We start from the raw sequence: 25,352 nt of genomic DNA on the forward strand, positions 1-25,352 counted from the left end.
AGCGCTGTAAGTTCTCCCATCATTTTATGAGTATAAAAACCATTCCATCGGTAACAACCAATCGGCAAAAACGACAATTTTTAACGATAAGAAAGTGTTTTTAAAACCGGTCTAAGTCAAGGGATTAATAAATATAGACATAGTTTATTTTGAAACCTCTTTCAAAAGGAAAGGCAATATTTACCCAGATAAATACAATGACATATTAACAGAAACACTCGGGAAAGCAGACAAAACCTAAAATAAGGTTTAAAACGTTACTATGAAGAAAGGAAATATAATGCAAAGATAAAGACATGCGTCGCTCACTCATAGATAGGGATGGCGGAATCGAGTCCGGATTCGATTACAGAATCGATTCTTTGCGGAATCGACTAGAATCGATTCCGATGCATTGGAATCGATTCTCGAGGTTAAAACTTGGATTGAAAAGAACGTGTAAAGTTTTGTGGCAATTTCTTCACATATATGTATAAACTGCTTCACTGCTATGTTGAGTTGCTACGACAACGCAAACTTCACTATATATAATACATAATATTTCGATAGAAGGCTTTAACGTTTATTTATTTTAAATATCTCTGTGGGTTCTGAGGGATTCGTTTTTTTTTGTGCGATTTTGTCTCCTGTGACAGATTGGATACCCATACCACTTAGTTTCGGCCTTCTTGGCAGTCCAGAATTTGAACATCGTGCTCTTGTTTGATTTCATATGGTATTGCTTAGGTGAGTATGTGTTTTCGGTAAGATATGTCGAGGAATCGAGATTCGGAATCGAGAATCGGAATCGAAAATTTAGGAATCGGATAAGAATCGAATACTTGTAAGTACTCATACTTGGCATCCTTACTCATAGATATATATGCTGCTAGACTTCTACTGCTTGAACATATATGCAACACGCCGCGGTTTCTTGGAAGCAAAATGCTCAATAACGCGCTGATTAAAGTCATGCATCCCAGAAATAACGTCTCTGTGAATGGATAAAACAGCCAAGGAATTTAATCTATCTTGCTTCATTGTGTTTCTGAGATACGTTTTAATACGCTTCAGCGTGCTGAATGTTCACTCTGCGTCGGCGGAAGAAATAGGCGTCGTCAAAATGATGTCCAGAAATTTTGCAGACGCCGCAAAGGTAGTTAATAGAGTGTTATCTATGAGGAACCCATAGAGCGCGCAAATTGATGTGATGTTCAAAAAAGTTTGATTGGTGTATATACATCGTAATTCATTTTCCAATTTACCCACGTTTATCATGGGGTAAAATTTGGAGACAGTAGCCAACAAATGGATGGGAAATTGACGTGCAAATTTTGAAAAAATTTTGGGGTTCATCAAAGAGAACGCGGCAAGGTGTTCAGTGCGCAGACGATCGCCTATTTGATTCACCAGAATGTCACAGCATTCCTTTGCAGACAAAATCAAACGCTGCGTTGTTTGCCCGCGGCGTAAAGAAGCACTCCATGTGTCGTCGTATTTTATTGTTTCCCGGATACGAGATACAGAATCGCAGAAGTCTGAAATACACGACTGCACAGACGCTCCATCCATTAGCCTTGACTGCAATGCGCCGTATAATACATCCACGTGATAGAATATTGTGGAGAAAAAAGCGAGAAAAAATGAAAACTCACCATCTTCTAGCAGACGCTTTAGACCTGCCGCCTCCCTCACAGAGCGTTCGTCCCAAACCGGAGAGCTCTGAATGCCATTGAAACACTCAATGAGCTCAGACCTAATTTCGGACACGCCCTGCACCACGCGTGATTGGAAGTTCTAACGTGTTGGTGCACAAGCTGGGAGACGGCGGCTACGGTTCCATTACATTTGAACCCACGTACATTTGAACCCATGACAATTGCACCTGCATACTATTGCACCTATGGAATTTTTTTTGTTGTACAGATAGTTGAACCCATACTAACCCTAACCCATGGGTTTCAGCACCCGCATATTGATTGAACCCGCGGATATAGACATGGGTTCAAATGTACGTGGGTTCAAATGTACGGTCACCGGCGGCTACATATCTGGCGAAGAAGGTCAGAGCGCTTCGGCGACACGAAAAAAAAAAACCCGAAACATTTGCAAAAACCCCGAAACATTTGCAAAAAATATACGGACGAGAGGGGTATCAAGACACATATTTTTATTAACGAGGTTAAATTGGTGTGCATAACAATGTAAAAAATGCGCATGAGGAAAATCTTCTTTTATATAAACTTGAACACCATGTTTCGACCCACTCATGACTGCCGCGCCGTCATAAGTTTGAGCTATCAATTTTGACTTCGCGTTGTAAGGCTGTAACACTTCTTTCAGTACAGCCGATATCCCGCAAGCCGTGCGATCAACGATTGGTACAAAGCTGTGAAATCTCTCGGTAGGTTTACCATCTTTCACAAACCGAAAAATCACAGCCAGTTGGGAAACGCACGTGATGTCAGTTGTCTCGTCAGACTGAATCGAAAGGAACTGGCAATTCTCAATTTCCAGAGCCAAATGTTGTAAATAAATTTTATACATTGAGTCGAGCAAATCATTTTGGATATCCTTAGATGTCGACCCTTTCGAAACAGTTGCGGCATCAAGATGATCTCTCAATACTGTATCTAGGGATGCGGTGTATTCCACCATATCCAAAAATACCCCTCTATTAGAAGAGCCAGCCCGTTCATCGTGCCCACGGAGGGACAGCTCGTGACAGCCAATGAACTTCAAAACATCTATCAATCGACCGAGAACATGGCGGTTTTTCTCGACGTTTTGGTTGTGCCGACGAATAGAAACCGCGCGTCCTTCATCCAACTGTGCTGCAATATTAACATTTCCGAATGTTCGGTATTTTACTGCATTGTCCAGATGCTCCTTAGAAGATTGATGATCTCTGGCACGCTCGGAAAGATGTTTAAGATCTCTAAAACCAAATTTACACCAACGTGAGTCACGGGCGGTAGCAAAAAGTAGGCAATAAAAACAAAAAAATGCATTTTTGTCCTCGCTGTAACACAACCATTCGTGTTTTTTATACCAAGTTTCTGCGCAGAATGTACGCCGACGCTTTCCTCCGTCATGGGATTGCTCCAGTGAACAATTTTTTGGTTGATAAGGCCCAAGACGTTGTACCTCTAATTTTTGTTCCAGCGGCAGCTGCGAAAACGGAGTGCGAAGTAGTGCATCAACCTTATTCATTATGAGGTCTAAGGCTAAGAAATGCGAAGCCGGAAAGAAGTGAGGAGCTCAAAAGGAATGTGGAAAATCGAAAGCAAATGGACTAAAGGTCTCTAACTGATTCAAATAGCGAAACAAGCGACAAAAACGAAGGCGAGGAAACTATCAACTCTTCAAGCAACCAACGAACGAGAAGGAATGCGTGAATGTGTCAACACGTTGTTGTAAGAAACGTCGGCATTGTGTCGTCATAATTTCGGGGCTAGCCCCGATCGGCCCCGATGATTTAGTAAAAGAAACAGAAAACAAAGGAGACATACGCGGCGAGTGGAAGATAAAAGAGAGAATACGATATACAATGAGCAACCGGGGCAAAATCGGCGTCGCCCTGTCGACGTTCGGCGAAGGCTTTGCGAGCGAAAAATGAACCATGTCGGGAGAATATGGCTAGTGTAGACAGTCTGTGCAACCGATATTGAGGTATTTTTCGAATATTTTTTATTATACCGAAAAAACAACCGAGGCATTGCCCCGGTTGGCCCTATTGACGCGCCGCCACTGCGATTTGAGATTTGTATATTTTCCTGGAGCATAAAAAATTAATAGAGAGATGGATGGTAGTGACCTCATGAATGAAGTTGAGAGTCGATCAAAAAAAATATTCCTCTCAAAGTGGAATTCACTCATAAACTCTCTTGAAGCCATTTAAAAACGTTTCCTGTAATTTATATGCATGCGAGAGGGTGTTTTCGCACATAAATATCACGAAATCAAGAACCGGAAAACGCGTCAGTCCTGATATAGGCCTACGTGTTGTGAACATTGATTAAATATCTATGACACAGTCTTCTTTTCCATAATAAAAATAAAATTTTTGATCCATTCATTGAAAAAGGTTTGCTGTACCTGTTCTAGCGAGTTCAATGCTTGGACTTGACTGTTTCCAAATCCCAGATATACAAGCAGGGCTGCCCCTATTGTCTAGAAAATACATCTAGATATGAAGTCATTGAATTTGATGAAAAGTAACCACGAGAATATCGGTCGGAGACCGAAGACTTATCGATCGAAACTGCGGTTTCGATTCATGACTCTATAGTGACACCGCGTGTCCCATCACTAATTAATTAATAACTCGCTAATTAACAGACAAGTACCTATCAACATACTTACCGATCTAAAGATCGATAAGTAATTTTACAGTAATATTAGATGTCGAAGAAGCTAACAATATATCCTAGAATTCAATTCCCACCTGCAGAACTTACAAAAGACCTTGTTCTTATCATCTGAAGGGGCAAACCATTAAGCCAATATTTTCTAAATTTTTGCTGGTAGTGTATACACTTTGGCATTTTGAAAGGTTGATGTTTAAAGAGAGACACATTCAATAGCACTTATAAACTTAAATAACCTAATAATTTTAAAACCCCTTGGCAACAATATCATCGGACCACATATCATCCTTTCTACTTAACGTTAATTAAAACGTCACATGTTTTAGACATGTTTAATTCGTTATTCAAATATTTTAAGTACATATGGCTGTATGGTACCGGTGGACGATTACAATATGAGTGAGTTTTATCGTAAATATATACTGTTTTATCAATCTTACATCAATACTTCTAAATAGTGAAATAATATTCATTCACCTATTACAGTATTACACACATCTCTTTATTTATTTCCCACTGGGTAATATTTAGAACCTTGAAATAAGAAATATAAAGATTTTATAGCTAACATCAAGATTTTATAACCAAACTTTACATCTAGATCTTCAAAAAAAACATCTAGATCTAGATATAAAACATCTAGATTGGCAGCTCTGTATATAAGACGCAGCCAACATTTGATCGCAATCGGGAGTGTAGGCTTCTAAAAGTTCGGGTCAAGAGTCCAAAAATTTACACTCAAACCAAAGAAATTTTGGAAAGTAGCAAAAAAGGCACGGTTTCGCCAATGTTTTTAAAGTCAAATATTGGCCTTTTTTGGGGTTAGGGAACCAGAATCAAACTTTTTTAAACAGCCGATATTATCTTTTAACACTTGAACGACTTGGAGCGTTTGGAACTTTTCTCCCACTTCGCAGCACGGGCGAGAAGTTCAGCAGTCCTCGCGAACCTAATTATCTTTTACGTGTATCGACAACAGAAGTAGTCTAGATTCTGAAGGCATGCCAAAAATCATATAGGCTATATATATGTTATGAGCCAAAAATCATATAGGCTATATATATGTTATGAGTTGAATTACAATCTTGCCTTAAACGAGGCTGTATCGTCATAGTGGTCGGCAACCACCGGGCCGCGACCCATTGCCGGTCCGCGGAAAGAATACTACCGGTTCGCAGAAACGTGACACAAAAAGGACAATGTTCTAATACCATCTTTATAATCTAACAACCACAACCATACGACTAAAAAGTACAATGAATCTTACTTGCAATATAATTGTATGGCCGTAAGTGAGAGCATCAAAATTGTTCCGATTTGCGTCCTTTGTCATACTGAGCTTCCAACTGATGCCTTACAAACATCCTTGCACAATGGGATTATTTTATCAGCGACTAGATTGTCCTGTATAGAATAGTTGATTGAAATTTTAAACAATAATGAGCTGGAAAGAGTCTTTGCGATTTATAGGGTAGGCCTACTTTGGCAGTCTTTTGGTCAATAGGGAAAGGTGGGCCACGAAGGGACATGGGGCACAGTGAAAAATCGACTCTTACACTTATACTATATCCGGAATCACGTATGCCGTTTGATGTTTGAATTTGCCTATAGGCAGGGATTCCATACCGTCCTTATTTCTGAGATTTGTCCTTATTTTTGACTTATCGTATTTTTAGCTTGCGTCCTTATTTTTGGCTTGCGTGTCCTTGTTTTGTCATATTTGGACTTCATAAAGGAAGCTTTGTGTTGTTTGTTTTATCGCCAAAGCTTTATTGTGGCATCATAAAAACGACACAATCCTATTTGGAACACAAAGAAGCAAGGCACAGACAGGCATGAAGCATTGTTAGTGTGGCGATCCTGAGGTTTTGTCGTGGTGGTGGTTATTTTAGCCTAAATTGAAAAATGAGCAAATGTAAGAAAGTTTTTTGTGATGAGTACGGGAAAGAATTCAAAGCTAAACGAAGCTTGAAGGATGGGTGTTTGGCATACTGCGACGGCTGTAATTGTGACATTAACCTGGAGGCCATAGAAAAGTCAGCTATTTCTGCTCACAATGCAGAAAATTTTCCAGTCGTCTATATTTTGGGTTCCAGATCGATGGAATCCATACCTATGGGTAGGGCTGGGTATTTCCGAATACCATGTGATTTCAGAATCTAATCGAATAATTTTTTTCGAATCGAATCTCGAATACTTGGAAATATATAATTGTAAGCGACTTTTTTATAGTAATTGGTCTTCTTAACAAATGAATTACTGAAGAAATAGAATAAATCACTCAGATAGATCACTGAGCGTTCACACCTAATAACAAACACGTTTTATCAATAACTCACTACAGAAAATAGCCATATATATGTTAGAATCGCGTTGAAAATATATGGCTTTAAAAAAAAAATATTTGAGAATTCACCTCGACCATTGGCGGAAAGAAAAAAACAAGATGGCAGCGATTCAAAATGAAGAACCTATTAGAGCCTATTCGAATAATTCCCTATTCGATTCGAAATGCCCAGCCCTACCTACAGGTGAGTTACAATGCGTCCCGCAAACGGACAACGGCCGTGCAGAGCGACGCAAGCTATGAGGTGAAATCGATTTTGGGGGGGGGGAACTAAAATTTCACCATTCCAAGTTTTTTCTACTTTAGCCTTTCCAACATGACAAACCATCGTCTGATATTTTTCAGCTTCACTCTTCTGTAAAATATTCGTAACTTTGGCGAGTAGATGTGCCTTCCTAATTTTGCTGTGTGATTGTTCGAAAATATATGTTTCCTATGGGAAACAATGGACCGAGGTTCAGTGGGCCATGCCTTACTGAGCACAATTCGACAGTGTTTGATACAATAAGTGCTTAGGGGCCTAGAGATGCGTTATATTTTGTTTAATATTATGGTATTTTTCGACCCATGGCCCGATATGGAATATATTCGAGAATCAAAAATATTTCCAGATTTGAAATCAAAAAATAAGATGAAATAATTTGTTTGCGGAATTTTGTGTAAAAATATCTGAAATATTTTGGTTGAACATTGATTTTAAAAGTGCATACTTCATGCCCACTGTGCCCCAGGTTCTGTCCAAATGTGCCCCACGAGTGGGGTACAATGGGACACTTGACAAACGTACCTTTATGTGAGGTCGGGTTTTCAAAATTGACAACTACAAAATCATAGTAGGCCGAACGTAAGAAACATGTTACTTGAATAGCATCACTTTTATTTTTGAATTTAATATCAACCTATTTTTCCTAATACATATAATTTATTACATGAGCTTGGTAAGTCTATATAAGGTGGTCCGCCAAAATTTGGGTCAGGCTTTACTGGTCCGTCACCGAAAAAAGGTTGCCGACCACTGGTTTAAGTAGCATGCTGGCAGGAATTCTGTGACAAATTGGCGACAGCAACTTATATTTCTATTGAAGAATCCAATTATGTGAATTGTAAATGAAACTTCGAATCGTATTTATAGACTTGCTTACGACGCTCTAGTTTTCATGTAAGGTAAAGAATCATCCCTGTAGATGCTGGGTTTTCAATATACACTCAGATTTCCTTTGCTTAAATAACATGTGGTGACTTAATAAAACATGTTCTTTTATTCAGACAAGAAAGCAAGCGGAAAGGTATTCTCATAAATTTGTCAGGGCCGCGTTGGACGTCTAACAGAAAGTAAATCTGGCGATGATTTCGCTCCGATCGGAAGTGGTCTGAAATAACTCGTCGGCGTATACTTGAAGTCCGTATTCACTATAAGAGAAAAAAGAATGATTATATTATTTGAAGTATGACGCGAATGTAAATAGCTCAAATTTTTGAACCAACGATTTATGGTATCTCTTTATATTTTGGATAACTATTGACACATGTTCCTAAAAAATAGCGCATACCTATGGATATTTCTATGTCGTAGGGCCTATCTGAAATATTTGTACTTGACCTCTGGTCACGGCTTTCTTTATTATCAAGTCCCTGCATCTGAAAGCAAATAACTGGCTGAATAATCTCATATAAGACACATATGTTACAATTTCCCTCTCCACAATGCGATTTATGTATATCTACGATTATATAACGTTTCGTGTGTAACAGCCGGCAAATCCAAAAAATCTGGAATTATTCACCATCAAGTCCATGCATCTGAAAACAAATACCTGACTGACTAATCCCATATAAAACACATATCTTACAATTTCTCTCACCAAAATGTGATTTATAGGTGCGATTATATAACGTTTCATGTGAAACGTGTGTAACAGTCGGCAAATCCAAAAAATCTGGAATCGTCTGATCAAAATGTAATTTGTAGGATCTGAAATTAAAAGTAGTCCGGAATAAATAAATCCGGAATCCAATGCTGTTACCCAATGAGCATATATATGCTCATTGTGTTACCCTATGAATGTAACAGACAAATTCACTTAATTCATCTATTCTTAATGTTCAGAGGAACTAAGTTTGTTGTAATATGCGTACAATACACACAGAGAGACCTTAAAATAAACATTTCCTGTTTGTTTAAAAGTAAATATTACCTTCAGCACGGGAATCCTGTATTGAAGAAAAAACTAAGCACCCGCTTTTTTATTTTTGAAATTTGTGTAACAGTATGAAAAAGTGTACGCTTGCTCGCGGATGTAAAAGAAGTAGCCTGTATTCTAATCAACGAAATAGCAGTTACTCACATTTGATTAGGATCCGCTGGATGACGTCTGCCAACTTCTCCAACGTACAATCCGTGGAGGGTTTTACCAGTTATTGGAGTTCTGCAAAAATAACGAGGGTTTTTCAGCATTGCCTGAAAGATTTTCCGTGTGTTGTTTATGATTATATGAGCGGAATTATAAATCCCTGACTAAAATAAATGTTAAAGCAAAATAGGGGCGCCACATCAAAAATAAATATCCTTATAATGATATATATCATTGTCTTACTTGCCAGGATGGACGTCTTCTATATTTATTTGCGGGTGTTTATTTGTGAACTCCCTCAATCGTATAGGTTCTGCCAGGCCGGCCATTTTTGAAGTATTTTGATTGTATACTTTGACTTAATCCGCTAAACACGATGTTAGTAATAAAATATATTTACTAGAACCTACACGCAGAAATACGACTTTTATAAATGTTTTCAGGATTAATACTTTAAGTTAATCAAATTCGCTCAACGTCAACAGTTGTTTTTTGTATACTATACCAAGTCACTTTATGATTCACCCTTGTGTACTTCTGAGTTCAAATCTCCACAAAATCTGAGCAGTTAACACGATTTTTGGGTCATCTCGTTCTATACTTATTGTAGCACTTACAAATTATCATTAACTTGTATCTAGGACTGGGCGAAACAAACATACGTTTTCTATACCTTACATACTGCGCTGGTTAATTCATATGCGATCATTTAAATGTTGCTGTATCATGAGCAAACATAACTATTCCAAAGGATCTGACTCCAGTCAGGCGAATGTTGTATTTGTGTCAGCGTACAGAAAGCCTCAGAAAATCACTTCAACAAAAATCACCCTATTACCTGACGGCACTAAAGCTTGATCCGCTAATATTATTCAAATTGCACGATAAACTGTTTTGCCGAGTTCTGTTTGAACAACTCAGCATATTATTAAGTATCTCAACACAATAGACATCTCATAAACGGAATCAAACAATATCAAACCTAAGCAAAAATCATTCAATTTCTAAACCGCTACTCGAAGCTCAGTTGAGGTTATGCACCGTAAGAAATACAAACGTTTTATACAGAGAATATTTTTCATACGTTAACATCTAACTTTGTTGAAATAATCCAATGTTAACCTTGGGATAAACTGTATTCTGTCCTAAAATTAATACAGAAATCACTATAAAAAGCAAAGATTTTGTTAACTTTTTAGCAGCGTCTCAAGAGCTCAAAGGAATGAATAAACGTCCTACATACAACCGGGGTAATATAATAAGGCTTCGATTCACAGCTGCTTTTGTTTCCAATAAGTACTAAAATTTGTTGTAATTTTTATATTTGTATCTATTCATTCGTTCTCCTCGAACACTGTGCGCCACGCCAGTCAGTTCCACAGTATGTCTGTCCAGGTCGAGTTTTTAGGATGGTCTACAAATAGAATTTTTTTTAATCTAATTCCGGATGATTAATTTTAAACAGAACACAACAACATATGTCAGTTATATAAGCAGATAATTTTAGTGTGCTGTGTTATTGCAACTTCACGAGGACACATTCGTCATTACTTTTTTTCGTACAACTTAGAATATAAGCGTATCCAATTGTATCTTAGTCTGCTTAGAATTGATAAATCAAATGCAACCTATTGCCGAAAGCCCATTCACAACGCCCGAAAAAATAGAATGATATGCATGATTTTATAATGTTTGTTTTGAATCAGTATAAATAAACGATATGTAATCAATATAAATAAATAAGTATATATGCATATAATATATAGTGCAATGTAGCGTAGTTGATATAATGTAATATGCAGGCTTGTCCATGGGAAACGTCCCATGGGATGGGATGAGACAGCACACATTTGTTTTTCCCACGGGACACGAAAACTGTATGATTTTCAGGAAAATGATGGTAAAACATTTCGTTATGGACTCCGTGTCCATATATTTGAGCATAGTTCTCTTGTTAGATATAAAGAGCAAAATATATTCAGCCTTAACAATATACTTCGTGAAGGGGATGATGGACACATGTATAATAGTTATGAATATAAAGTTAACAAAGTTCGTAAATTTCGTTGTGTTGCATGTCTCTTCGTACATGTAGTCCTATTTAGTAGACGCTAAACCTAAATTTAATAATTTTATTCCAATGGGAATCCCATGGGATGGGATTGGACAGGCATAGTTGCTATGGGATGGGAATGGGACAGAAAAATAAGTCCCATGGACAAGTCTGGTAATATGTTAAAATAACATATGCATTAGTATCGAATTTAAAATAAAATTAGGATATTGAATGTATAGGATGCGAGCCAATCAGCGGGCGTCACGAGATTGTACTTAGGGGTCGCTGCAAATGCATAACACAGACAAGCAATCATAATTCACAGGGAAATCTACGCCTCATCTATTTGTACATTAACTATCGAAAGATTGTGTCGCAACTGCTTCGTATCATATATACATGTTGATTTTTTCAAATAAGAAACATAAAGTAACAAATATTCTCACATATCTTACATTTTACCGCCTACAGCATGATTTGTACACGTTGTATCAGTATTTTGTACGATTGGTTATATAAGCCGCCATCAAGCTTTACATATTTCGAATCAATCTAAATATTTTCTTACAACAACATTCAGACTAGTATCTGAATTGCGATCAGAACTCAGTGTTCTCCGTGGAAAACCACCGACTGACGAGTTATCCGATGTAGTAGATTCGATTTCGCGCCTAACGTCATTAGCATTGTAATTGTATTCTTGATTGTCTTCGATACGACCATTTGCACTTTTTTCCGACCTTAACTCCTTTTCGAGGGTAAAAGAATCATCGACTTCTACATCTATAGATAGTTTTGTAGACTTCCTATTCGATTTTTTATTAACTTTTGAATAAACTGGTTCTTCTGGATGCGTCACAACAGTTTCCTTCATTGCGTCATTGATTTCAACGACACCCATTCCGTCAATTTTTGCGTCAGATTCTTCTATGTTGTTGTCATCAAAATAAAGAGTTGAAAGCTGTATATCATTGATTTGTTTGAATCCCTTCAACCCCATTCTACCTCCAGTAAGAACATAATCTGTTTGCGCGACAGCGTCACTGGCTCTCCAACGCTTTACTCTTATTCCAGCTCCGCCGCTTGATGCGTCCTCTCGGAACCCAATTCTCGAAAAAGACGGTCTGGGATCATCAGCTGCTGGTGTGACTGTCATACCATAAGGTAAATGAACCGTATTCGCCAGTTGATCCGGTTCAGGTCCTGGCACATGTTCAAAGTTCGACTTTCCTTCGTGATCAAGATAATACAATCCGTGAGAACCACAACAACTTCGGATGGCTATTTTGCGTAATATTCCTCTAACATGTGTCGGTCGAAGCAAAAACAGAATTACTATACATGTCGTCTGCAAAAATATAAATAATAAAAGGTAGTATATTTGTAAAATAAACAAATTATCATATTATTTATATCCATTTTAACATTTTAAATTTCGTTCAGTTAATCTACAACGTGTGTTTTTTATTTATGCCTTTGTATATCCATGACTTTGACGTAAGTCCAATATAAATATATCAAAGTTATGAGTCGTGAAAAGTCCTAGTTGGCTTGGGATTGATCGGTTGACCATTTTTACCTCATTACTTTGTACAACTAACAAGACACCAAAGTTAATAAAAAAATGAGCTGCTTAAACAGTGATAGTTTTATAAGTTATTTAAAATTTAACTATAATTCTGTTTTATAAAATAATGATTCTATACCATATATCAAAACCATACCATTTTGTATATCGACTAATGGTTGAGACAAAACTTACAAAAATTAGGCATAGAATTCCAAATGCAATATCCAAAATATAATACACAGATTCATCGAGATCATCGATGGATACACGGCAAAATTGTAAGGACCAGATTATGGTCATAACAACTGGAACGAAAAATGCCCTTTCTGCTAATTCACGAGCGATCTGATAATGTGTCTGATATCCATGAAACTTATTCTGAAATTAACCACAATCATTTAGTAAAAAGAACGTTTCAAATAATCAACAAAAGATTTCTAAATATATCACCTTTGTGCGATCATGATTGAAGTGCAATGCTTTTACAATGCGTACATCTACAATGATTGATAACAACAGGCAAATGCCGGCTGGTAGTGCTAATCCACAGAGCATAGCCCAATCCTTTACTGTACAAAAGTTCACTTCGGTGTATGCATCTGGATGAATAACCGCCACACCATTCACTAAAAGTTAGAAAAAAAAACTGTCGTTTTAATTAAGAAAATTCTTGTTCTTTCAAGCATGGAAATATTTTCAAGTAAAGTCCGTGTAAGAAAAAAGAATGCGAGGAAAGCTCATATGTAATGCAAGTTGAAATATTTGATCCACGTTGTTTATATGTTATTACCTGAAGATGTTTCACCTTCAAAAATTCCCATCGTTATGGCTGCCGTAAGAGAAAAGATGCATATTGATATAGCGTAAGTAACGATGCATAACCTGTAAATCAAGGTATGTTTAATTAATTAACACATGTTAAAAACGGGTTTCATTTAAACTGCGTTAAATTATTTAGATGTAATCTATAGAAGGCGTGAATAACGAGTAGATAACATCTTTAAAATGAGTTCATTTTGTTTACAATGTATGATGGAATGTTTTCTTTTTCAGTTACTTTTATAAGACTGCCACACCCGATTACGGCAATAAAGCTCTAGGCAGCAATTGCTAATGAGTAAAGAGCTACTCATTTTTAACTATCGGTTTAGTATTTGTTGTTTAGCTATTGCTAGGGCAGGTGAATGGAGATTACAAATCCGTAACTAAGATTCCAACCGAGAACACAGAACAGAGCTAATTGAACCCAAATCTAATTTCTTACATTAGAAACTTCTGCGTTAATCTGAGTAAATGTTTTTCTAAAACGAGGGAAACTTTACCACCACTAGAAAAAATGATTAACAGAATTTTCTTGAATTCCCGAAAATCACTATTCCAGGAAATAAATTTACGTTTAAGGGGCCGGACATAGTTAGACTGAAGAGTTATTTAAGCAGCGGAGGGAAAGTACTTAAGCTATAATTGAGCCTTGTTGATTCAAGTTTGATATGCGACTGTGTATAGAGATAGGATTAATATATTTTACTTCATAATCATTTTGTTAGTGAGAGTTTCATCCGCTAATGCAATCCGAAGTACCCATTTTTTAGGATTGAAGATACAACGATCAGCTACAAGTGACATGGTCATCATCCATATAAACGAGCTCAGTAAAAAGAAATGATGAAACGCGCTGAGCGCCAGGCAACTCGGGCGCTCTAAAGTACCCCACAGCACTCCAGAACAAAGATAAGTGAGAAATGCCAAGCTCAGCGTTAGTGACAAATTCAATGTTATTACATCGATTGGATCCTCCCTGAGTCGCCTGAAAAGTTGAGCAGATTCAAAAAAGATATTAATGCATGCAAATACTGGTATTCAGTATATTGGTATAACATAATCCTAATAAATCATATATTTAATACAAATAATATGATAATACCAAACATGAAATTCACCGGAATATATGCTTAGTTTTATACAGTTACGAAACATTTATACCTGTTATTTGGAAAATTTGAATAACATTCTTCATTCCATTATAAATCAGAATTCAAAAAAAGAATTACCTTATTTTAAAACTTCCCTATGCTCTCAACCACAAGCTAATCAAAATCGTCCTAAATATTTATAAGTTTACTCACCAGAAGAACAAGTATATGAAAACAACAACAAATAGTGCAATTGTCGCTATTCCACTCCCTACCATCAACATTAAATGTGGTTTGTAATCGATGAATTTAGGCTGAATATATTGAAATAAATTAATTTTTCACGTCCACACGACATTTCATAGTCTTTTCCAATATTAGATATATATCTAATTTCGATTCAACATTAAATGTGGTTTGTAATCGATGAAATATATTGAAATAAATTAGGACAAATTATTTTCAAGTCCACACGACATTTCTTAGTCTGTTCCAATATTAGATATATATCTAATTCTATCTCGAAGATAACTCTTATGTTTTGTTGTTTGTTTTGACCAAAGTTAGTTGTTACCTTTACTTTTATTTAACACAGATAAATTTTTTTAGAAATCTTGATTTAGGTTAATGGATTCAGATATATATTTTTCAGATATATATTTTTGATAAAATAAGTGGATTCAACATTGTGAAAATTGATCAGTATTTACCCCCAATCAATTGGTTTCAAATTTGAGTTTGAAAAAAGGAAATCCTACTCAAATCGTAGTCTTCAAATCATTTTTATTAAAACGTTGAACAATTTCACACATTATAAATTTATTACTGTCTGCATTCATCGGTTAGTACTGAATGTGAGTTTTATTTGTATTGATTTACAAGGATTTTGCTATAATATGCACTAAATATGGGAAAACAATAGAATAGGCATCTACCGGTTATGCTCATCTTTATTTCTGCTATGAAGAACAGGGTTGGGTGGACTAAAATTGTAACTACCTCCAAACAAGAACTGACTTACATCGAGCTGAACTCCGAAACTGGTTGCATGATTCCAGTTACATGTTACATCTGAATTGGCAGCAGAACTGGAGGTCCCTCCGTTGGATGACCAGTCGTTAACGGCATAGTCGTAGAACACACAGGAGGCGCGCAAATCCACTTTTCGATCAGCCTGGAAAAAATATCTCCTATCATATGATATTCCGGTGATTGATCTAATAACCTTTGTATGGCCAATTTAAATATGTTTGGTTGAAGGATGGAGAATATGGCCATCACCCCTAACAAGTCTTTTCATCACAATATTTAAGTTCTTATTAAATTATATATTATATTAAATCACAATATTTAAGTTCTTATGAGTGGGGTTTTGTTTTGAGGGGCGATGAGGAGATAAAAGGATCAGCATTTAATTTATTGTAATATGAGGTAAAAATTTTCATTGTACTCAAATCATTCATGCAATCGATTTTTATTATTTCTAATTTATTTGCAATTACCTATTTTTCTATAAAAATCATCTATATATATATTCTAACCTTCAAAATGAAATATTTTAGCATCGGTAATATTAATTGCGCATAACTTCCCGGGGTCGAATATTCTCAATAATTGGTAAGAAACATTCAGGTAGTCCAACTTCCAATTTGTGATGTAATATGCTTTACGGACTTACCTGCCTGTATACATTTCGCAGTGAAGTAGTGTATCGAGCGTAGTTTAGCTCAATTTTTATAGGAGAATTTAAGTTCGTTATATTGACTTCTCCATCTGAATCACCAATCTCAATCGTGATTATGTGTCCAACTAGATCAGAACCACTGGCAGATGGGAAAAGGTTGCCGTCTTTAAAAACTATGACGGCTATTTTTGAATTCAAACCATTCCCCTGCGCATCAAGAGCTTGTTGGGGAATGTTTACAACAAGGCCGTAATATTCGTCTGATTTCACAGGTGTGTCATCTTGTCGAAAGGTAAACCCTGCTGTTGTGTTTTCGGGTATTTGCATAACATTCATATAAAAGTTAGATTTGTCGTTGATATATCCTTGAAAATAGAGGAAACGCACGATTGGAAGACATTCATCACTACTACTCCGGTACCTACTCATATAATAATATGCTAGGTATTATGCTAAAAACCGAGTACGATTATTTCTAGAAATTTAGAGAACACAATAAAAATTTCGTGAAATTTCAGTTCAGTTGCCTAAAACACAACGAGGTAAAATCATTTATGACAGCTTTTTTGTTGTTTTTGCAACAATTCAGTAAGCTAATTATAAAAAAATATCAATAATGTGTAAATTTCAATTATTAATTTGCAGTTCGTCGCACTTTTTGCCGTGATTGCCATCAGAAATATACACAGAAACTATTCTCATGAAACCCGAATTTCTTTTAGCTTTGTATAAATCAGATAACGAGTAATTCAAATTTTCAATGCTTCGCGTATACCATGCGCGGCTCATTTCCAAGATACACCAAAGTGACAAATTTAATTTACAAGAATGAATTATCATCAACAGAAACCTTTGTATATATACCTCCATTTGTAATATCTTGTTTCAGGGCATGTCTATTAATAATTTTTGCTAATGCCAACTTATTGTTTTTTCTGGTTTCACTCATTAAAATGCTACTTTGGTGGTTTATGGCCTTGTTTGCAGTATCTAGAAACAAATCTGCCGTCGAGGAAAAAACCTGAAAAACAGAAGCATATGAATTCATTACAAATGTAGGCTAATATTGCTGGCTTGGTAATGCATGTTTCTAACACGAGCGCATAATTATCATATCTGTTGAAAAGTGCTACTAAGATAGCGTCACTTACACGTTTATACAATGATTTATTATAGCCGACTTCATTAATTTGGCATTTTATATCTAGTGTCTGCATTCGCAGTTCAATTTGAATAGCTTTCAAATAGCCCGATGAAAAAATAAATAGGTTGGTGGCTGTATCGTCAACCTTTGGGATCTGAAATAGAAATCCAGCGACACCTATAGCGCCAGCGAAGGTTTCTTACTTTATTTGGCAATGTGTTTCCAATTGTTTCCAACAATTTTGTCACCGTCTGTGCTTCGCTCCCAGTTAGCTTTGTATCGGAAGTGACGAAACTTAACACTACAAGAACACTATTTGCAGAGGATGATGTTACATTCTGATGCAGAAAATAGGATAGATTGGATGAGAATCAATTTAGAAAAAGTTAATATATAATTTTCAATTACTAACCAAAGATGAAAGGAGTTCGGTGTTGTTGTCGGTGCAGGACTGAAAATACAGTTGCCCCCAAGTGCTATTTCTTTGGCAATATCTCATCGCTTGTGGTCGATTTTCTGTTAAAAATCTTCATAATAATAAACGTATATATACCAACTAATATAATTTTAAAAGTCGCTTTTATTGAAAAATTATGCTTTCAAGTTTAAATACGATAGTAAATTTTGTTCTTACTTTAGCAAACTTGTACTCACACTATGTAATCTAATACACTGCTACCCTGCGTAAATACAATGTAATTCTGATACGTAATGCACTTACTACCGTTTGAACACTTTTGAACGGATGATGCATATTCCGACGAAGAAGTGGTAGGGAACGTAATTGTGATTGTTTCATTATTTAAGAATCTGTTGACTGTTACTTCAAGACATCGATTGACAAATGAAGAGTCTGAAACATTGATAGAAAAATAAATTTGCTTTTCATCATTATATTTACCATTTGTTATACTCGTACTTGTTTGTATACTTATTTGTACATGGCACGAAAAACACACAGCATTATAAAAACATACTTTAATATATTTTTCAATTGATGTATTCTTTATTATCAACTTTAAAATTGAAAATGGTACTTGTGTTTGTAACAATTGATGTGGAAATTGGTATTTCTGTTTTTGTAATTGTGGTCGACTCTGTATTCTTTGCTATTGTCGCTAAATTTTCATTTGTTATAGATGCGGTCGTCTCAGCTGTGGCGGTTGATTCGGCTTTAGTACTTTTGCTATCTGGTTCTTCTATTAGTTCGCTAGTTCTCACAATGAATGTAGTTTGCGGTGAAATATTTGTGCTCGGCCTTGTTGCTATGTCTGAATCTGTATTAGAACCCGTTTGATGTGTTTCTTTCGTAGACGTACCTGATGTAATTGAAACAGTCGCAGTCGAATTAGAGTCCGTATTAGTGGTGGCTGACACAAACGGCTTAGTTGACTTGTCAATAAAATTTGATGTATGATTAATAATGATCCCCGATGTTCGATAAATAAAACCAACATCTGTCGGCTTGTCTACTGCATTCGTAGTTGCTTTATCATCGGTTGCAATTGAAGTCACTGATGTGCTTGCTGTACTAAATGTTAATAGTTCAGATTTGCTTGTTACTGCCCCTGGTGTTTGTACGACTGTTATTTCTGTTGACGAGGCAGTCTTTTGCGGCTTTGAAGCGAACGTTGTTTCTTTTGTCACAGGTTGAGACGCATTAAAAAATTCAAGATAGGAAGTTCTGACTGAATTTAATTCTTCTTGAGGTTCTGAGACGTTTGTTATTTTAACATTTGATACGGTGTTTACTGCTGTTGGTTCTTCTGGCTTATGCTCTGTGAAGGCTGAGGTGTCAGCTATGGTTAAGTCATATTGGGTGCCAGTTGTAGTCGTATCTGCCACTGAATTGTCACGGTGCTGAATTGTTGAACGTATACTGGGCAGTACTGGACTCGATCTAATCAAATCAGATGTTTGGTTGATTATAATACTTGAAGATGTTGTTTCTATGTTTGATGTCAACTTTTTTCCTTCTGTTTGTGGTGTTGTTGTCAATGATAAACTTGTCGCCGTTTGTTCGTACTCCTCATTTTTAAAGGTGGTTTCAGTTTTTAAAGCATTTGTTGTCTCTGTATGACTGATTTTAAGCTTTGTTACAAAACCGGGGGTTGTTTCAGTTGGTCTAAACGTAGGAGTTGTTGTTTTAATTATTGAAGATGCTTCCTGAATGATCGTTGTCTCTGGTTCAGTAGCTGATGTTATTTTCAATGAGGCTCTTTCCGATTGACTTGTTGTTGGATAATTTGCCGTTGAGTATGTGCTCATTCCTGCGTATTTTTATGATTAGAAATATTATAATAGGTTTGCACTCATGATGTCACAAAGGAGGAATCTAGTAAAGCATCTAATTCTGTGCCCTTATGAAATGTTTTTAAAACTAATGGTTATTTTGTATATATCGATTTTAAAATCATTCAAGCATTTCGAATAAATATAAATATAATCCAATATCAATCATTCTAATGTATTAAATATGATAGCTTGTAAAATTACAGTTGTCTAATTGCAGATTTTTCAATTTACCAGTCGTTACTTTAGCGTCGATTGCAATTGAAATATCTGATGTGCTTGATGTACTGAATGTTGAATGTTCAGATTTGCTTGTTACTGCCCCTGGTGTTTGTACGACTGTTATCTCCGTTGACGAGGCAGTCTTTTGCGGTTGTGGAGCGAACGTTGTTTCTTTTGTCACAGGTTGGGACGCATTGGAAAATTCAAGATAGGGAGTTCTGACTGAAGTAAATTCTCTCGGAGGTTCTGGGACGTTTGTTATTTTAACATTTGGTGCGGTGTTTACTGCTGTTGATTTTTCTGGCTTATGCTCTGTGAATGCAGAGGTGTCAGCTATGGTTAAATCATATTGGGTTCCTGCAGCTATTTTTTTTGTAAATGTTTCGGACATTTCGGGGACCGATGCCGAATCAACTTGAATCGTTGCCATTGTTGTCTTATCTGTTGCACCAGTTGTAGTCGTTTCTGCAACTGAATTGTCACGTTGCTGAATTGTTGAAAGCATACTGGACAGGACTGGTCCCGATCTAATCAAATCAGATGTTTGGTTGGTTATAATACCTGAAGATGTTGTTTCTATATTTGAATTCAACTTCTTTCCTTCTGTTTGTGGTGTTGTTTTCAACGATAAACTTGTCACCGTTTGTTCGTACTCCTCTTTTTTTAAGGTGGTGTCAGTTTTTAAAGCATTTGTTGTCTGTGTATGATTGATCTTGAGCTTTGTTACAAAACCGGGAGTTGTTTCAGTTGGTCTAAACGTAGGAGCTGTTGTTTTAATTATTGAAGATGCTTCCTGAATAATCGCTGTCTCTGGTTCGGTAGCTGATGTTATTTTCAATGAGGCTCTTTCCGGTTGACTTGTTTTTGGAAAATTCGCCGTTGAGTATGTGCTAGTTCCTGCATATTTATAAAAAATAGTAATATTATTATAATAGATTTGCACTCATGTTGCCACAAAGGAAGAATCTAGTAAGACATCTAATTTTGTGCCCTTGTGGAATGTTTGTAAAACTAATGCTTATTTTATATACATCGATTTTAAAATCATTCAAGCATTTGAATCAAATATAAATATCATCCAATATCAATTCAATGTATTAAATATGATAGCTTGCGAAATAACAGTTGTCTAATTGCAGATTTTCCAATTTACCAGTCGTTGATTTAGCATCGATTGCAATTGAAGTCTCTGATGTGCTTGCTGTACTAAAGGTTGAATGTTCAGATTTGCTTGTTCCTGCCCCTGGTGTTTGTACGACTGTTATTTCCGTTGACGAGACAGTCTTTTGCGGTTGTGAAGCAAACGTTGTTTCTTTTGTCACGGGTTGAGACGCATTGGAAAATTCAAGATAGGAAGTTCTGACTGAAGTTAATTCTTCTCGAAGTTCTGGGACGTTTGTTATTATCACATTTGTTACGGTGTGTACTGCTGTTGGATCTTCTGGCTTATGCTCTGTGAAGGCAGAAGTGTCAGCTATGGTTAAATCATATTGGGTGCCTGCAGCTATTTTTTCTGTAAATGTTTCAGTAGTTTCGGCCTTTTGCATGACCGATGCCAAATCAACTTGAGTCGTTGTCATTGTTGTCTTATCTGTTGCAACAGTTGTAGTCGTATCTGCCATTGAATTTTCACGTTGCTGAATTGTCGAACTTGTACTGGACAGAACAGGACCCGATCTAATCAAACCGGATGTTTGGTTGAATATAATACTGGAAGACGATGTTTCTATATTTGATGTCAACTTCTTTCCTTCTATTTGTGGTGTTGTTATCAATAATAAATTTGTCGCCGTTTGTTGATACTCCTCATTTTTTAAGGTGGTTGTTGTTGGAGAATTCGCCGTTGAGTATGTGCTAGTTCCTGCATATTTATAAAATCAGTAATATTATTATAATAGATTCGCACTCATGTTGTCACAAAGGAAGAGTCTATTGAAGCATCTAATTTTGTGCATTCATGGAATGTTTTTAAAACAAATGCCTATTTTATATACATCGATTCAAAATCATTTCAATCAAATATAAATATTATCCAATATCAATCTAATATATTTATGATAGATTGCAAAATTACAGTTGTCGAATTGCAGATTTTCAATTTACAAGTCTGGTTAAATTTGGTTTCCGCTGGTTTGCAGCGCATTGCAATGTCTTTGATTACGTTGTGAATTGACCACTATTATAACGTAATTATTTAAAAATTTATGAAAATTTGTAACGTGGCTCAAGTGTATGAAGTTAGGTTGTAGGATAAGCTATTCAAAATGCTCAGACGAGACCAGAAATGTATTTACGAAGCAGTCACCTAAAATCGGATTATTAAAAATGTCTAAGAGAATAAATAATTGAGAGCCGACAGTATCCGAATTCTCAAGGTTTGTATTGAAGGTTTGATTTGCCAACGTTATTTCAAACTTGAGCATTTTTCCTGTAAATATTGAATGGAAGCAATCTTTTTATACTGGGTGTTTGTATAATTCTAAATGTTGTTGCACCAGAATACTGATTTAAAACATTATTAGTAAATACCGAATAAAAAAGAGAATGTGTCAAACATCTCATGGAAGACCATGTTTTGAATATGCTTATTGACTGACAACCACAATTGTCAGTTTTTTCGACTTTCTTAAAACAAGACATACCTAATGTGACGAAGCCAGGTGTCATAAAATATGCCTTCTCGGGGTTGGTCGAATTCTTGTATCCTTCTAATACACTTTCTTCGGTGACATATGATTCTACGTTCATATTGATCCTAGGAAATATTCGAAAAAATATCTTAATGTGCAAAATTGAACGTTCCTTTTTAATTCAAATCAGTGAATGTTAAACGTTTTCTTTCCACTTTACCTTACAATAACGCTTCCGTTTCTGAAACCAGAAACCGATATATTTCGTATCCCAGGTAACTTTAAGAGAATTTTTTCCAACTTCGTTTCGACGTGAAGTTTGAGGCTTTTGTATTCGGTAGAATTTGAATTGTCAAGGTTGGTATTGTATGACTCGTTGACCAAAGTGATTTCAAATAAAAACATTTTTTCCGCAACTATCAAGCAAAATGAACGTTAGTATCATAATATTTTTGCGATAAACATGGAAAAGTGATATTTCAAATATTGTGGTTATTTAAGACCGAAGAATTATATTTTAATATAGTTGAAATCGGAATATTGCATTCAATTTAGTAATACCAAAAAAGCTTCTGCACCTTCAATCGCATTCGTTGTTTCATCCACGGTACTGGAGCTGATTTTCAAATTGGAAGATGTGGTAGTGCTTAAAGATGATACTGGAGTCTGCTGAGAAGTTTCTTCATACTGGACATTTGACTCGTTCGATTCTAATGTTGTAATTGTGTCAGTAGTCTGTTCATTTGAAATGATTACTCTAGCCATTGATGATTCGGAAAACGATTGTTTAGTTTGGATTGCCCGTGTATTTTCTTCAGATTGAGAGGCCGGCATATATTCACCCTTCGAAGTTGCAGTGGCGGAAGTTTTTTCTCTGCTTCCAGCACTCGTAGTTTTATTTACAGTTTCCTTCATAATGATTTTTGTACTTGTTGATATGCTGTCCTCTTTTGTTGTATTTGTTGCTGTCGTAGATTGGGTAAATGTGCTTCCGTCTACTCGATATTGTGACATTGTCGCTTCAATTGTTGTTAAATCTTCAATTATCGTTTCTGGGAAAGATTTGTAGGTCAGATCTGTTTTACTTGTTTCTTTTTCTGCAGTTGATAAGTTGCTTGCGGTAAACAACGCTTCCGCTGATGTGGGCGTATGTGTTTGTTTTATTGAAGAACTTTCCACATCGTTCGACTTCATTTTATTTGTTACTTCTGTAGTCACTTCCTGGTACATCGTGGTGATATCAGTGGGCCTTTTTTGCATAGAATTCGTCCGCGTATTTTCTGGTCGCACAGTCGGAGTTATATTTGTTGTACTATATTCATTATTTACTGTAAATGTTCAATAAAAAATGGCATTCAGTGGGTATTCTTATCAATATATTGAGAGGTTAATACTTTTATTCTTTTGGAAGAATTCTGCCTTGCAAATTAAACTCGGTATAAAATTAATTAAATATTAGCGATTACACGAATTAGTTGTTATTTCTCATTCATATACCGCTTATGTGAAAAAACTTCTTCGAGAATTGTATACGAACAAATATTCGAATTTAAATAATATACTATACGAATTAATCGTCGATTGTTCAACTGCAAACTATGTTTATACAAGTTTAACTGAACTAGATAGGTAACATATGAACAATGGTCATACCCGGGTACATGCGAGTTGTTTCACTCACAGCATTGAAAGTAGTTTGTAATTGAGAAGCTGTAGAAAGTGTTGTAGGAATTGGCTGTGTCATCAACTCAGAAGATGTTATTGGATATAAAGAAGTATCAGCCATTGTTGATTTGTCACTGGCATGAACTGTTTCCACTTTTTGACTGGATGTTTCAACCAGCAGCGTTGTTTTATCTGTCGGAGAACGTGTTGTTAACATTGCTGAATTATATGATCCGCGCGGATACGACGCTGATGTAATACCTAATGGAGTGGAATCAAATAATGATATTTGTTTGTTCTGGGTATATGTTTTTGTCTTATCTTGATCTGTTTTAACCGACGTCGTTTGCAATCCCGTAGTTGTTGCTGTCGCCTGTTTTGCTGTCGTGGAAGGTTGTACAGTCATTGGTGATGTTGTTCGTTTCCGTGTATTTGTTTTTGTTCCTTCCGTTACAACTGTACTGCTTTTTGTAGGAATTTCATCCGTTATACTCGTGGCAATATTGTATATATTCGCTGTATATACAACTGTTGAACCTGTCTCAACCTTTGCCAATTTTGAGGTTTCGATATCAGCGTAAATTCCCACTGTAGTTTCTTCAGCGGGAATTAAGCTCGAGGAAGATCCTCCTTGCCCACTAGTCTGGTCGCCCACTAGTCGTGCAATGGTTACAGGTTCAGATTCGGAGTGGAATATATATGTTGTTGGACTATGAATCTCCGTATCCGTTGCTTGATTACCTGTGCTCCCTATTTCGCTGCGTTTATTCGTTGTTACTAACGTATTTCCTGTAGTCATTTTATGGTCTGTGTACTGCCCAGCTGATACCCCTGGTGTAGTGCGCAAAATTTGAGTAGATTCTGATCCAGAATTCATAAATATAGTCCGTGTATGTATGGGTGGAGATGTTGACCCGTTTGCTAACTTTTCAGTCATGTTCGGTATTGCTGTGGTTTGTTCATTGTGCAGCGTTGATTTATCTTCTTGGGTCAATGGCAAATTTGTCGTATTCGGGATATCATCGCCTGTTTATTAAAAATTTCAATAATATATGCATCATTTTAGGTGTTCATAAGTGTAATTGGTTGAGATACCATTAAAAATTTGAAATTGAGATAAGTGAAAAGA

The 25,352-nt window shown here is 36.1% G+C and overlaps 3 protein-coding genes across 9 annotated transcripts in view; 1 reads left to right on the top strand and 2 right to left on the bottom strand.

Moving 5' to 3' along the window:
* Nucleotides 1-25,352, top strand: part of LOC120346232 (FERM and PDZ domain-containing protein 2-like) — a 136,603-nt gene that overhangs the window by 29,269 nt on the left and 81,982 nt on the right. The gene's annotated exons all lie outside the window — the stretch shown is intronic.
* Nucleotides 7,937-9,871, bottom strand: LOC120346245 (uncharacterized). Of its 2 annotated transcripts, none has more exons than XM_078115537.1 (4): nt 9,291-9,871; nt 9,042-9,122; nt 8,547-8,668; nt 7,937-8,106 (listed from the first exon to the last, which is right to left on the bottom strand). In XM_078115537.1, the coding sequence occupies exons 1-4, from the start codon at nt 9,374-9,376 to the stop codon at nt 8,000-8,002; spliced, it is 396 nt and encodes a 131-aa protein (XP_077971663.1). In that variant the 5' UTR covers nt 9,377-9,871; the 3' UTR covers nt 7,937-7,999. The 2 variants fall into 2 exon arrangements, with proteins under 2 accessions (XP_077971663.1, XP_039271890.1); XM_039415956.2 differs by having other exon boundaries at nt 8,559-8,668; nt 9,291-9,849.
* The window catches only part of LOC120346183 (uncharacterized), a 36,079-nt gene continuing 21,412 nt past the window's right edge, over nt 10,686-25,352 (bottom strand). For 4 of the 6 annotated variants that reach the window (XM_078115127.1, XM_078115131.1, XM_078115128.1 and 1 more), the window contains 19 exons: nt 24,212-25,249; nt 23,137-23,886; nt 22,779-22,974; nt 22,571-22,683; nt 21,082-21,789; nt 19,941-20,825; nt 18,452-19,684; nt 18,136-18,267; nt 17,827-17,930; nt 17,618-17,752; nt 17,135-17,291; nt 16,265-16,635; nt 15,608-15,760; nt 14,800-14,900; nt 14,202-14,480; nt 13,464-13,555; nt 13,124-13,299; nt 12,866-13,051; nt 10,687-12,451 (listed from right to left, as the gene is read on the bottom strand). In XM_078115127.1, the coding sequence (XP_077971253.1) occupies nt 11,651-12,451; nt 12,866-13,051; nt 13,124-13,299; nt 13,464-13,555; nt 14,202-14,480; nt 14,800-14,900; nt 15,608-15,760; nt 16,265-16,635; nt 17,135-17,291; nt 17,618-17,752; nt 17,827-17,930; nt 18,136-18,267; nt 18,452-19,684; nt 19,941-20,825; nt 21,082-21,789; nt 22,571-22,683; nt 22,779-22,974; nt 23,137-23,886; nt 24,212-25,249 (7,610 nt within the window). In that variant the 3' untranslated portion in view covers nt 10,687-11,650. Of the gene's footprint in view, nt 12,452-12,865; nt 13,052-13,123; nt 13,300-13,463; nt 13,556-14,201; nt 14,481-14,799; nt 14,901-15,607; nt 15,761-16,264; nt 16,636-17,134; nt 17,292-17,617; nt 17,753-17,826; nt 17,931-18,135; nt 18,268-18,451; nt 19,685-19,940; nt 20,826-21,081; nt 21,790-22,570; nt 22,684-22,778; nt 22,975-23,136; nt 23,887-24,211; nt 25,250-25,352 lie in introns of all 6 variants that reach the window. The other 2 variants (XM_078115129.1, XM_078115130.1) reach the window with 2 other exon arrangements.

The sequence above is a fragment of the Styela clava genome, chromosome 8, assembly GCF_964204865.1.
Source record: "Styela clava chromosome 8, kaStyClav1.hap1.2, whole genome shotgun sequence".
Classification (NCBI taxonomy): Eukaryota; Metazoa; Chordata; class Ascidiacea; order Stolidobranchia; family Styelidae; genus Styela; species Styela clava.